Below are 12442 nucleotides of genomic sequence, written 5' to 3'. Positions count from 1 at the left end.
ACGATACCATCAACGCTAGGAGGGCGAGGCTAACACAGGCTTCCTCCGAGACCTGTGAAGCGTCACCGCTTCTTTTCGAACTGCCGCTCACGCAACGTCATTGGACAGCTGAGATCTGTTGTGTCAGCTAACAGACGCCTGCGCTGACTAGCATCGCGTTAAGTGATGGGGGGAGAAGGGGGGGGCATCCTACCCACCCAGAGAGAGCGAGGCCAATTGTGCTCTCTTGGACTCCCGGCTACGGACGGCTGTAGCATCACCAGGGATCGAACTCGCGATCTGCTGATGATACGTCCAACGCTTAGATGGTTGCGCCACTCGGGGGGCCCCCAAGGTTTAGGTTTTTGACGATGGCATTTTTGGCTTGATCTGTAGACTGACCTCCTTCTCTGAGTCTTCCTTTGTAAACACAGAGGTTCTCCCCTCCGCAGTGCTGCTGGAAGACCTTCACCTCGTCCTTCAGGTCCATCAGGTCATGGGACAGATGAACGCTTTTCCCAAAGTAAATCATCTTCACGGAAACAGCGCTCTGAGCCGACGCACGATGGACGGTGCCCTCCTGTGGTAGGGGCACAAGATGTCATATGCAGGGATTAGAAACGATTAAAGGGGAGCAGAAAATGAGCAGCATTTATCAGAGAATGAGCCTGAAAAAAGAACAAGCATTTAGAGACTGAAACATTGAATAAGCCGGTTAACCTCTTAAACGTCTAAGAGCTACTGACGGGTCCTGGATTCCATTTCTAACTCCTATAATTTAGGAATAAACAGTTCACACTGGAGTTTAATAATGTTATTAATGTAATGTGTTATAGTTATCTTGCTTTGGTTAAACTTGGCCTTAAAATGACCTTTCTTTCAGTGTGATTTTTCCATTTTTATTCATCTTTTTACTGTTATTCTATGTTTTAAATTGTTCTACTATGTTATTTTCCATTTTTCATGTGTTCTGTTTTCTCTCAGTTTCTTTTTGTTTTTCTTTTATTTGTTTGACTTGTTTCATTGATTGTTACTGCACTATTTTGTAAGTCCATCTGTTTCTCTGAATACTTTGTTAGCCCCCTTTTACCCTGTTCTTCAGTGCTCAGGACCCCCATGGACCCTCACAGAGCAGGTACTATTTGGGTGGTGGATCATTCTCAGCACTGCAGTAACACTGACATGATGGTGGTGTGTGTTGTGCTGGAACGAGTGGATCAGACACAGCAGTTTTTTAACACTGTGTCCACTCACTGTCCACTCTATTAGACACTCCTACCTCGTCAGTCCACCTTGTAGATGTAAAGTCACAGGACGCTGCCCACAGGACGCTGTTGGCTGGATATTTTTGGTTGGTGGACTATTCTCAGTCCAGCAGTGACACTGAGGTGTTTAAAAACTCCAGCAGCACTGCTGTGTCTGATCCACTCAGACCAGCACAACACACACTAACACACCACCACCACATCAGTGTTACTGCAGTGCTGAGAATGATCCACCACCCAAATAGTACCTGCTCTGTGAGGGTCCATGGGGGTCCTGACCACTGAAGAACAGGGTAAAAGGGGGCTAACAAAGTATGCAGAGAAACAGATGGACTACAGTCTGTAACTGTAGAACTACAAAGTGCACCTATATAGTAAGTGGAGCTGATAAAAGGGACAATTAGTGCAGAAACAAGGAGGTGGTCATAATGTTATGCCTGATTGGTGTATAAACAGAGTCATTCAGAGTGGTTTGGTGTGAAACGCTCTGTTCTGTTACTGAGTCTGTTCACAGTGGTGGTGATTGGAACCAGACGTCTGAAGAGTTTAATGCCTCTAAAAGCTCCCTCACAGAAGAGTTGTTGCATGAAATAATTATGAATACACTGCCTGATGCCAGACGCATTGTTTTGTGGAAGTTTTAAGAAGATTTTAAAAACATATTTTTAAACCACATTCACGGCAGAGAGGTGCATGCAGGGAGCAAAACAGTACTTATTTACCAATATTTTATTACAATATCAATTTTACATATAAAACTTGGTGTACATATGAAGACACGTGTAGGTTCACTGACCACTGATTGGACAGTAAATAAAATGTCTATATTGGCTTGGTAAGCATTGCGGTTGCTATCACCACCACTGTAAAGAAATCTGATTCAGCAAGTTTCTCTACAATTAATCATTTTACATCAAAACACTTAGAACGACTTTGTTTACAGATCTTTACAGAACTGCTGTAAAACAACCTACTCTCACTGCTGCTCTCTGTTAACACTGTAAACTGTAATCACCTTTACAGAACTAACTGTCTGTGTGTCTCTGCCCATCCTGTGAGTCTGATGCTGTTGCTTCTCCTGCCTTGATCGGGTGCCCCCTGTTCGCCAGCCTCCTGGACTAGTTCGACCACCATGTATCTTCCTGCTGTACAAACCTCACCTGCATGAACTGACCTTTCTGATGCTGCTGCTGCTGCACAGACTCAAACTATCTAACTATAACCACTGCTTCACCTTTTTTCCCCATTTCTGTATGTTGATATTTTATACTAACATTAAATCCTTATTCTCTGTTCATTTTGCTCTTGTGCTACTGTTTGCTATCCTCTCAAGGTTTATTCCTCTTGCTTTTAGGGAGTTTTTCCTTGCCACTGTCACCACTGGCGATGCTCACGGGGGCTCGGACCCCTATTTTTTCTGTAAAGCTGCTTTGTAACAACTCCTTTGTAAAAAGCTCTATATGAATAAACTTTTGACTCGACTTAAACCCCTTCATGAATTCTGTCTCCAGATAAAGGAGGTACAAACTCTATACCGGCCGTAATACAGTAAAGCTCCCTTTCTTTCCTTAAGACTAAGACTCCCTCTTCTTTCTTCCGGACTTCGTCTGTTGCTGACAGGAACACTGACCTGTGTGTCTGCAGCACTCGGAGCAGTGGTGGGTCGTAACCTTCGACCACGCAGTGTCCCGTTTGCTTTCGGCCCTTTCTCCTTCCTCTTGGTCAGCGGAGGCACAGGGGTGACAAAGTTGTTGATGACGGGGAGCCGGTAGGGTGAGACAGTGCTGGAGAAGTCCGTAAGGGTCAGATGTCTCGCGGCATCTCTTTCCAACTACAGCAAACAAACACAGACACACAACTTAAGGTTTCCGGAAATCTACTCTACTTCAACTGTTCATATCTGGCTTAGTTAGCTAGTTAGAGACTAAACAATGTTTCACAAACACAACTTTGAATTTCCAATCAACAATTTTCCTGTGATAGTTAAAATTTAGATTTACACAATAGTCAAAACGCTGCATACAAACAGCAGCAGTAGTAACCATTAAGAAGCATGAATTTTTGTCCATTTTTATAGATAATACAACACACAGGTAGTGCGTTTATATGCACACAAATAATATGATCATTATCACATCTCAACATGTATTTTTATATATTTGAAATAGATTTCAAATACATTGCAATCTATATGCTGAAATATATTACAAACACTATAACCTATTTTAGAATATACTACCATATTAACCAAATATATTTTAAAATGCATTAATTTTAAAATGTATGGGGAAATATTACACATAGAAATGTACCATATAAAAATAAGTGTAAGTAAATGTACGTATCAAATACATTTGAAAATGTTTGAAAATATTGTCTAACATGCTTTATTGTTTCGATTCCTTTTGAAATGAATTTGTTTTCCAGTATCTTAATTTTAAATATTATCAAGTGAACCTTTAACATGACAAAATCAAGGGTTGTAGGTGTTGATACTCTGCAAAATGCAGTTATGATTTGATATCTTGTTTATTTGAGATATATATTGCGTGAGTGTCTTACTGCATTAACAATGTTAATGCAAATCACAGAACCGTTCATTCAGTTCATGTATATTTAGTTATATCTGTAACTTTAAAACTACATACTATAGAAAGAATATAGTAACAAATAAATGCATTTAAAAATATATAATTAACAAATACATTTTTGGCCATTTTCATGCATTGCAAAGATGTATTTGATAAACACATTTGTAATATATTTTTTCCATATGAGGTGGTCAGGTAAACAGCATACACTGATTTCTTAGATTAGTTTAACGCCCTTATCGGATTTACAGACACCTGGATTTTAGCTCAGTAATGTGGTTTTTCAGCCCTTGTACACCTTTTCTCTAATTTCTTTCCTCTTTCTTAGTCTGAGGGGAGAGAGGGAAGAGCTGTCCTGGAAACAGCAAGTAACACTTAACGCAGCAATGGTAACAAAACACTATTTGGAGTGAGATGAACTCTAGAAAACATGAGTCTATTAGAGATTACTTGACTATTCAAGACAGTTTGAGGCTAATGTGTGATGATTTATGCAGGCAGTTAGCAAAACATCCATTACTTGTTAGCTGCATTAGCCTCACAGCTCCAGGTTAAAACTAAAGAAGCACAGTTACGGCATTGTTTGGAATTCTTCCACTTACAGAAGCAACCTCCAATCTTAAGTCCAATTTTGTGGCATTTCTGACCCTTTTGGCCAGATGCCTCATAGTGCACATTGGAAGTCGTCTGCCCCCCCAATTCATTCTCTTTGGATTAGGGATACATTTTATCATGCTACCCTTGAACGTATTTGATTGACTTTAAAATGTTCTGTTCTAAGATTTAATGAAATATGGCAACCCTTTTTTACCTGTGTGAAAAAGCTGTCCAACTTTACTGTCCCTGAGTAAGATTTAAGATAAGATAAGATAAGATAAGATAAGATAATCCTTTATTAGTCCCACAACGGGGAAATTCTCAAAACCCTTGGCAAACAATCAAAAGTATAGATGCTTAAAAAATAAAAGGAGAAAACTACAGAAAGTAAGAAAAAAGCTCAAATTGAGCTGGAGATGCTGCAACAGGCTGCCACTCACACAGCACCATCTTGGTATAATTGTTATATCTTTTTATATTATATCTTTTGTTACATTTTATCTTGATATAATTGTTAATTATGGTATAATTATTTAATTGTGACCGCAATGTTGACCGCACCTACTGACATCCAACTAAAGGTGCCATTTCTTTTTTTTCTTTCTGAGTTATATAGAATATTCCCATGTTAGAACCGTGACTTAGTTACTAGTAGCTAAGTAACTTAGGCTGACTTAGTTACTAGCAAATAGTAATAACAGATCCACATATTTTTTTATTTTTAATCTATTTTTTCACTCACTTTATTGCTCTGCGCTTATTTGCTGTCTGTACTTGGTTGCTTGTTTATTAAAAACAAACAAAAAAAAAAAACTAAAGAAGACAAAAACAAACTTCAGACACAAAACATGTCTGGCCGTTTTAGATTTAATGTTCGAGAGCTGCTTCATCTGATTTTTTACCTTTAGCACTTTAGGCAAGTGAAGTGGAACTTATTTCAGGATAATCCATCTGACTAGATTAACCAGTGATGAGGAACAAAGGCTGCATTCATGTGCCGATCGGCATTATTGCAAATTTCAATGTCAATTGTCAAGTTTGTTAAACAAGTTTCTGACTCTTGCTGAGTTTTACTCTTTCGTCATGGCTGAAGAAAGGAGGGTTTCAGTGGTCAATGGTAGGTAATTCATTATTTTTGTAAATGCAACCTATTTTAGTAGTCTGCTACCATCGCCTGCATTATGTACATTTTTACAATGGGCAAAACTGTCAGAAAGGTACCAAAAGAGATCAGATTCGCTAACTAACTAACCGTGTTTTTGACTACAAAGCACTTGAATTCAAAATAAATAAATAAACCGAATCATAATTATAACCTGAAATAGGAAAATCCAATTAGAGAAACTGCCACAACAAATTATATGACTGATATGGAAAATGATAATGGATAACTTTCTGGTTAAATCCATAAATTTCTGGTAGCGCTTTTATTAGGTTTTCAATGTTAGGTTTGCAGCAAGCAACACTGACTTTCTCACACCGGGTTTAACGTTAACCTTCCTTCTCTGCAACTGAAACTACAAGAAAGTGAGCAAAAGGCATTTTGGAAACGCATACGTACGTCTTGGCTGCATAATTTTAGTCATATTAAAAGGCCTGTTTGGGTCACAGTGAAGTTAAAGTGGTAATCCACCAAATTTCCAACATTTCTGCATACCTAAGTAGTCGTGATGTAAACAAGGTCATTCACACTGGTTTGATGTGAAATGCTCCGTTCTAGAAAAACAGCAAGGATTATAGAATCCAGGAAGTTTTTATACGAAATGGTTATGAATATGTTGCCTGATGTCTGAGGCACTGTTTTACAAGAGTTTTGCGATAATGTTGTGGCCTAAAACATATTTTAAAAATAAAATATTTTATATTATATAAGGCAACATAGTCCCCAAAGAAAACCTTTTTTTTAGATCAACATTTTATATAAAAATTTGTGTAGGTTCATTGGATAAAGTTTCGGGTAAATAAAATGTCTATATTTGGGTTGTAGAGTCTGTAATAGTGCACCAATGCACATCAAACCACTTTGAATGACGAATCTGAACCACTGAATTCTGCAGAAATTTAAAAAAATCAGTGGAATTCCCCTTTAACCCCTTAAAATCCCAGGCTTATTACATACTAAGGCTTATTATTCAGTAACTACAGGCACTCCAATGCAAACTGGTTGAGCTATTCTTAGGCTATAGAAGTGTGTAATAAAACAGGCCTTTTAAGGGGTTGAGGTAGCGCAGAGCAACAGTACGAGTGTCATATGATGAGCGTATCTGTCAGCGTGTGTGTAAGTGATCCGCAGCGTGTGCGGGGGGTCTCACCGGTGAGCTGAATGGGTGATCCGTTTCATTAGAGGAGTCTTGGTGCCTATGACGGGACGAGTTTCGCTTCAGAGAGCCCGGAGTGCTGGTGCTGTTCAGAGGCTTCAGCCGAACGGGTCTCTGCATCTTCCCTGGCGCCGTGTTCGGCCTGGACGAGCCTGGCTGCAATACAACAGCAGTGACAGTCCCACAAAATATTCCTTACTGCACAAGACTTACCAGTAAACATGTATTATTGGACTGTGTTATTATTTTAGAACTGACTTTGACCTTTATGAATTTGGGTCATTTCTGATCAAAAGTGTACCCAGCGCCTGCTAAATTTTGTAATTTTTTAATTATAGAGATCTTGAAAACAAGCTGAATTGTAGTTTTGTTAAACTAAATTGTTAGTCTGGAGTGTCTGTGAGCTGAAAGTGCAAGGATTTTGATGGTGATTCATTCTGTTGGTTATTATGAGCAAAAATAAACAATTAGCATAAGGCTGACGTTTTTTTATTGATTTTCTGTCCTTTTGGATTCATGATCAGTGCTAAAACTCTGATACACAGCAAGACAGGCTTTATTTTTAATTACAAATTGAGTTGCATATTTAATATTAGATATTTGTAATACTCAAAATCAATGTAAACTGAAAGACAGAGCTAGATATTATTAATTTTATAATATTTGTCATATTTATTGCCTTTTTTGCCTTTTTTCGCCTTTTTTGTTGGAATATGAAGGCCAAAAAGCAGAGCAGTAATATCAAGATTTTAGGTGAATTTCCGAGCCGAATTACTCACTGATGCTGATGTCACAGCTCGACGAAGCTTAAACCATTCTGAAGTTATAAAGGCTAGAAGTGACCAACCGTTTTTCCCATTGTAGGTTAAAAACATCATAAATAAATGCAATGAATGAAAAAATGATTAAACCATTAAAATAAAAAAAAATAATAATAATCATAGTAATTGCAGCTATATAAAACAAATACTCAAGAAGATAATGAAATATAATAAAATAAATACTCAAAAAAACAGATAAATGCACAACAGCATCAAACACAACAGTGAATATAAAATCTAAGGAAAAGTTAAAGTAAAAAGGTATATTTTAAGCTACTTTTTAAAATATGTTCACATACATCTTGTGGGAGAGAGCTACACAGCTTGAGAGCACACACTAAAAGCAACCTCACCATTTCTCACTACCTTCCCAACATCTGCACTCAGAATGGGTCCCATAACTGAGCCTGAACATATTTAATCTGAAGTGTATTTATGTATTTATTTATGTATTCATTTTATTTGAACTGTTCTTTATACTGTGGTTATAAAGGCAAGCTGAAACACGTCACACACATCTGCCTTCCTTTTACAAGAGAGGACAGAAACACAAGGTAAACCAAACAGGGCTTATCTGCGTCAAAGTGAGATAAAATGTGCTTACTGAAGCTCATACACTCACGTCATAACTCACTCTCTGAAGTGACTGGTGAGGCAAAGTCTGGGTCAACAAAACATCTTATCTCAGCTAAACACGGAAAAGCTCTTAACACATGAAGCAGCAAACGGAGCAAAATGTCAAAGACCTGAAAAAGTGACGGATGAAAGATCTTTTAAAGTCAGTGAGTGCGTTCACATGCACTCATTAATCAGATCATTATCAGTCATCTGATTATGCACATGGTCACGTAAACAACATACTCTGATTTCTTAGATCGGAGTAAGGTCTAGAAATCTGATAAAGAGAGCTGGATTTTAGCTCAGTAATCAGATTTCTCAGTGCATGTGAACTCTTACTCTGATTTCTTTCAGATTTCTCAGTCTGAGCATGTGCGAAAACAGACGGTGGTACCGGAAATAAGTGAGCAGCGTTACTGTGAGACGTAGCAAAACACTTTTACAACGATGAAACGATGAAACGGAATGAAGAATTTAAATATTCTTCATCTTCTAGATGATGTGTGTTCAGGTAAAGTGGCACGATGTTTAAAAAAGCCGCAGCGTTAAGTTTGTGTTTTGCTTTACGTTTACGTCACGTCTTCCTCTGTGAGTTTATTGGTCGGTTGCAAAGCAGAAATCTGATTACTGTCTGACTCATGTAGACGTGGAATTTCCCCATTATCTGATTTCTCAAGTGTATTTAAAAATGTTGATCGTATTACTGACAAAATCTGATTTTCTGCAGGTATCGGATTATTAAGTGCATGTAAACGCACTCACTGTGATTTAGAAATTTTAAACACTGTAAATTCGGGAACACTACTGTAGGGAAGTGTTCATAAGCTTTGGTCAACTTTGGTGTCGAGTTGACATTGATTTTGTCTGATATTGGGTCAAGTCTTGGCTTTTTTGGACTGTGTCAGTGCATGGGTCTGCTCTAGTGTACGTCTTTTATCAGCGGAAAATATTGACAATGACCAGCTTTATTTATTGTAGTTGTGTTCTCTTGTGTTTCTCTTCTTACTGATTCTGTCGACTCAGAGTGCTCTACTTCCGGGCCAGAATGCTGTGCATGAGAATTCTTCGGCCCAGTTGGCGGCCGTGGAGAAAGCATCATTATAGGATCCTCGTCATACCTGTTAGAGCGCTCCACCTGACCATGAACAGAACAGCAATTTTATTCACAACAGCATCATAAAATAAAGCCATTACAATGTCTGGTGCAGGCTGTAATTCAATTAGCAAAATAAAATAAGTATAACATTTAAACTACTATATCAGAAAGATGTTGATACTATAAATGAAACTGTAATTCGGTCTCGCTTTATTTGGACAGTCCACTATAATCCCATGTAGATTATCTACAGATGTTCAAATTGTTACCAAACTCTCTGTTGAAACTCCAGGGTCCAGGACCAGGGTTAGGGCCCGGACCAGGGTAAGGGCTGGGTTTATGTTTTGGGTTGTGGTTAAGGTTAGGGTTAGGATTAGAGCAGATTTAGAGTTAAAGAAAATTATGTAGATAGTAGTAGAGCTTGAAAGTAAATGAAGTTTCTACAAAGCATCTAAAGTGGACTCTCCAAATAAAGTGTAACCTGTAATTCTGTTAGCAAAATAACAACCATAACGTGTTAAAAAATGATGCACCTTAATTTTGTGCACCCTTTCTCTTCTCGCAAATTCCTCAAGTTTTCTCTTGATCTCTATTTGATGCAGACGCTGTAAGAAAATTAAAATAAAAACAGAGCATTGCTTATTAGGAGAGTAACAAGGCACATATTTTTAGGCTTGATACGATTGTGGTGAAGAATGAATTTGATTTTTGATAACAAAATAAGCCCTAAAGATCGCAACTGCTATGTTTTATAAGCCAAATAAAAAAACCCTGTCATTTCAGCGTTGGAGTGTCTGTAGCACTTAGCGCTTTACCACTGTATGCCTACACTGTTAAAAAGACGGCACTTTAGTAAAGAAAATGGTTCTACATAGAACCAGGAACACTCAAAGAACCCTCTGCATGATTGAAGGCTTCTTGGCATCGTAAAAGGGTTCTTCAGATTGATGGAGAATGTGTTGTATACGGTTCTATAGAGAACCTTTTTGATAGGGGTTCCATATAGCATCGAAAAGGGTTCTTCTATTGTTACGATGTCAAGTTTTTTTGGTGCTATACAGAACCCTTTTCAAAATGGTTCTATATAGAATCATCTAAAATACACCTGAAGAACCCTTTCATGATGCAAAGAACCCTTTAATCATACAAAGGGTTCATGATTCTTTACAGAACCATCATTTTTAAGAGTGCATGGAATCTATGTAGAGACAGTCAAGCAAGCTCTCCCATTGGTAAAGACATCAGGAGCTGAACTGAAGTCCTAATACCTCAGATTAGTCACTAGTACTTGATTTACAGTGGGTGGAAACATTTTTTGTGAGAAACAAGTAATTCTAGGCCTTCTGAAAGTTCTAGATACATCACTGACAGGACTCTTTACTAAAAGAGTCACTGTAAAACTGCTACAAGGTAAAAATATCTGTTTCCATTTAAAATTCCAGGCTTATTACACACCTAAGGCTTATTATTATACACATGGCTCTATATAGAACCATTTTCTGTACTAAAGAACCCTTGATGAACCATCTTTTATAAGTGTGTAGTTTGATTACTGACAGTGGTTTCCACAAAATGGCAAATCAGACATGATTGTAAGAGAGCGACGGGCATATCGGCCAATTTTTCATACACTGTTTCCAACATTACAGTTTTCACAATTTCTTGATACTGTCAAAGATTTTGCACCTCTCGTCGTACAAAGAACAAAACTAGTCAGCAAAAGGAGGGATAATAAACAGTGTGTCCCAATTCAGGAGCTCAATCCTTCGAAGGACACAGTCTACGAAGACTCCAAAGGCTGAACCGAAATGAGGCGGTCTGTCCTACAGTGGATTTTCTGTTTGCGTCACAGCACCGCTGTTCCCGCCCTTACTGCTGCATCATGAACCGCCGTTCCTGTCAAGTTCTTCTAAAGTTCTTTAAAGATGGAGCCAGAAACTTTGATTTTAGTCGTTTATTTTTTCATTTATTAGAGCTGGAGATGCTTCCCCGCCGGCTACTGATGAGATTGTTTTTTTTTAAAACATTTGTATCGTTCTCTATTCGCCTCAGTTTAAAGCCAATACAGATTGGCAAATATTTTCTGTCATAACACTATATTAAAGTATCTAATAATGCAATTTTAAAAAGAAATACTTATAAATATAGTTTATAGTGATTCAAAAAGATTCATCCAATTTCAAAATGATTTATTTTACTTGTAAATCTTCACAGAACAATGCAGTAAACTGTAAATGGTTTAAATGAGCATAAAGTTTATTATGTAATTTTATAAGTGCTCAGTATGAACCTCCTCCAGCTGTTCAGACAACATCAACACCATAGTCAAACTCATCCCATACTCGATTGAGCATGTCGGGTGTCGCTGCACTCACGGCTCTTTCAGTGCGATTTCGGAGATCATCCAGTGCTGTGGAACCAACGACGAACGCTCTGAGCTGTTGGTTCACTGCTGCCGAAAATCACGTTGCACAGTCATGACGGATTCACTCTTTTTGAAGTGACTCGCAGACTGAAGGGAGCCATCCTCCACTGACAGTCAGAAACTCTATCACCCCCTCTTACAATTGGATTGTGATTGGTTCCAAGGCGCCTCACGGTTGTAAAAATATGGTGCTTTGAAATTAAATGAATCTTTTTGAATCACCCTGTATTATTAAAACATGTTTTTTCCCCTCAGTGGCTGAGGAGATGGAGTTAGGGTAATACGTTTTGTGTGAGCTAAATCTCCACCTTCAGATCTATACATCATGATGCATCAGCGTATTTTACATTATACTAAATGGCGCCTGCAGGATTGATTTGGGCTCCTCTGCTTTATTCTAATAGGTTATTTTTCTGAATCAGTGGGACCAGTGTCCACTCACTTCCATGTCCAGCACCTTGTGGAAGATTGCCTGGGCCAGACATTCCCGAATGTGTCTCTGGTGGGCTCTCTGGATCAGTTTGTGCCTGTACTCCTTTTCCGGAATAATCCGCCCACTTCTGCTGAGCTAATTCACACACAGGCAGCTTATTATTGATGGATCAAATGAATAAAGAATCATCTCAGATCACAAAAAGCTCTTTCCCATTTACCTAGGATGGTTCTGATCACCCTTAGCTGACTGGGTTTTGTTAAAAGATAGGCTGGTAATTATTTCACTTCTAAATAATG

The 12442-nt window shown here is 38.3% G+C and overlaps 1 protein-coding gene across 1 annotated transcript in view; it reads right to left on the bottom strand.

Moving 5' to 3' along the window:
• The window catches only part of erich3 (glutamate-rich 3), a 36162-nt gene that overhangs the window by 17876 nt on the left and 5844 nt on the right, over positions 1 to 12442 (bottom strand). Inside the window, exons 3-8 of the mRNA XM_036579565.1 lie at positions 12153 to 12278; positions 9819 to 9890; positions 9196 to 9324; positions 6745 to 6906; positions 2875 to 3075; positions 382 to 559 (exon numbers count right to left, since the gene is read on the bottom strand). Of these exons, the coding sequence (XP_036435458.1) occupies positions 382 to 559; positions 2875 to 3075; positions 6745 to 6906; positions 9196 to 9324; positions 9819 to 9890; positions 12153 to 12278 (868 nt within the window). The remainder of the gene's footprint in view (positions 1 to 381; positions 560 to 2874; positions 3076 to 6744; positions 6907 to 9195; positions 9325 to 9818; positions 9891 to 12152; positions 12279 to 12442) is intronic.

Source organism: Colossoma macropomum, unplaced genomic scaffold (genome assembly GCF_904425465.1).
Source record: "Colossoma macropomum unplaced genomic scaffold, Colossoma_macropomum, whole genome shotgun sequence".
NCBI classification, from domain to species: domain Eukaryota; kingdom Metazoa; phylum Chordata; class Actinopteri; order Characiformes; family Serrasalmidae; genus Colossoma; species Colossoma macropomum.
Note: the sequence above shows the minus strand (reverse complement) of the source record. Positions and strands in the feature narration are given on the sequence as shown.